This window comes from Perkinsus marinus, assembly GCF_000006405.1.
Source record: "Perkinsus marinus ATCC 50983 genomic scaffold scf_1104296945206, whole genome shotgun sequence".
NCBI lineage: Eukaryota > Perkinsozoa > Perkinsida > Perkinsidae > Perkinsus > Perkinsus marinus.
The window spans coordinates 1-1,016 of NW_003211208.1; the positions used below are offsets into that span (position 1 = coordinate 1).

Here is a 1,016-nt window from a genome sequence, read left to right on the forward strand (position 1 = left end):
GTAGCAGGAGATCGAGTCGGGTAGGCCGGGGGTTGAGGGGGAGCACCAGTAAGACCAAAAACCCAGTCTTCACCACCAACCATAGAAGCCGTCACCTCATTCATCGAGCCGCCTTCCGAAGATGCACGGAGACGTCGGAATTGGAAACTTCTCACAATCGCGTCATTACAGCTGTCAAGCTTCGTCGCGAAGTTCGTGGAGCTGTAGTCGGGGACGATCCAGAGTTGGCCATTAGAGCCAGGGATCGGAGTAACGTGATAGGGAACGTTATAGGCAGTCGCGACGCAGATATCCAGTCGGATAGAAATGGAAAGAGTTTGCTGCTGTTGATGGAATATCAGAGATCCGCCCGACTCATCACTCATGGAAGTATAAAAGCTTCCCACGGGGTGGCTTATTGGTGGCGCATACGTAGTGGTAGTTCGGACCGGCGGAGACCTCGTAGTTAGGCCTGGCACGGGACGAGTGGGACCAATGGCTAACCAGCAGTTCCACAAAGACCCCCTTACACCGCCGTTGATAGTAATGTCGCTCATGAGAACACCCTTGTTGGATTCGACGTGTAGACTGTCGAAGAAGTCGGCATTAATAGAAGGATCTCGGCAAGCAGCGAGGCGTACTTTAAAATCAGTAGAGCTATAGTCAGGCTTGACCCAATACTCGTAGTTAGAACCGGGGATGGGAGTTATGGTATAGGGGACGTCAGAGGCTGAAACACCACAGGACCCGACCGTGGCACTGATGCGTAGCACCTGCTTATCTTCGGCGAAATCTAAACGACCACCGTACCGGTTTGATCCCCTGCAACCGAAAGCGCCCATAGGATGGCTCTCAGGGATTGCTGGGGTGGGCTGCACCGTAGTGGGAGGAGCTTGTGTAGTTGCTGGTTGCGTGGGGGCGGGGCGGCAACTTAACCAGTATTCCCATGCTGACCCGCTACCAACGTTAACAGTGATATGGCTCATTAGAACACCATCTCTCGACTCGATCAGGAATGTGTTGAAGGAACCAGCATG

At 53.4% G+C, this 1,016-nt stretch overlaps 1 protein-coding gene across 1 annotated transcript; it reads right to left on the reverse strand.

Moving 5' to 3' along the window:
* Positions 1-483: 483 nt before the first annotated feature.
* On the reverse strand, positions 484-772 carry Pmar_PMAR008636 (hypothetical protein; the record flags this gene model as incomplete). Its single annotated transcript, XM_002779903.1, has 1 exon — positions 484-772. A coding segment is annotated over one exon (289 nt), but the record flags the coding sequence as incomplete, so codon positions are not given.
* Positions 773-1,016: the final 244 nt, after the last annotated feature.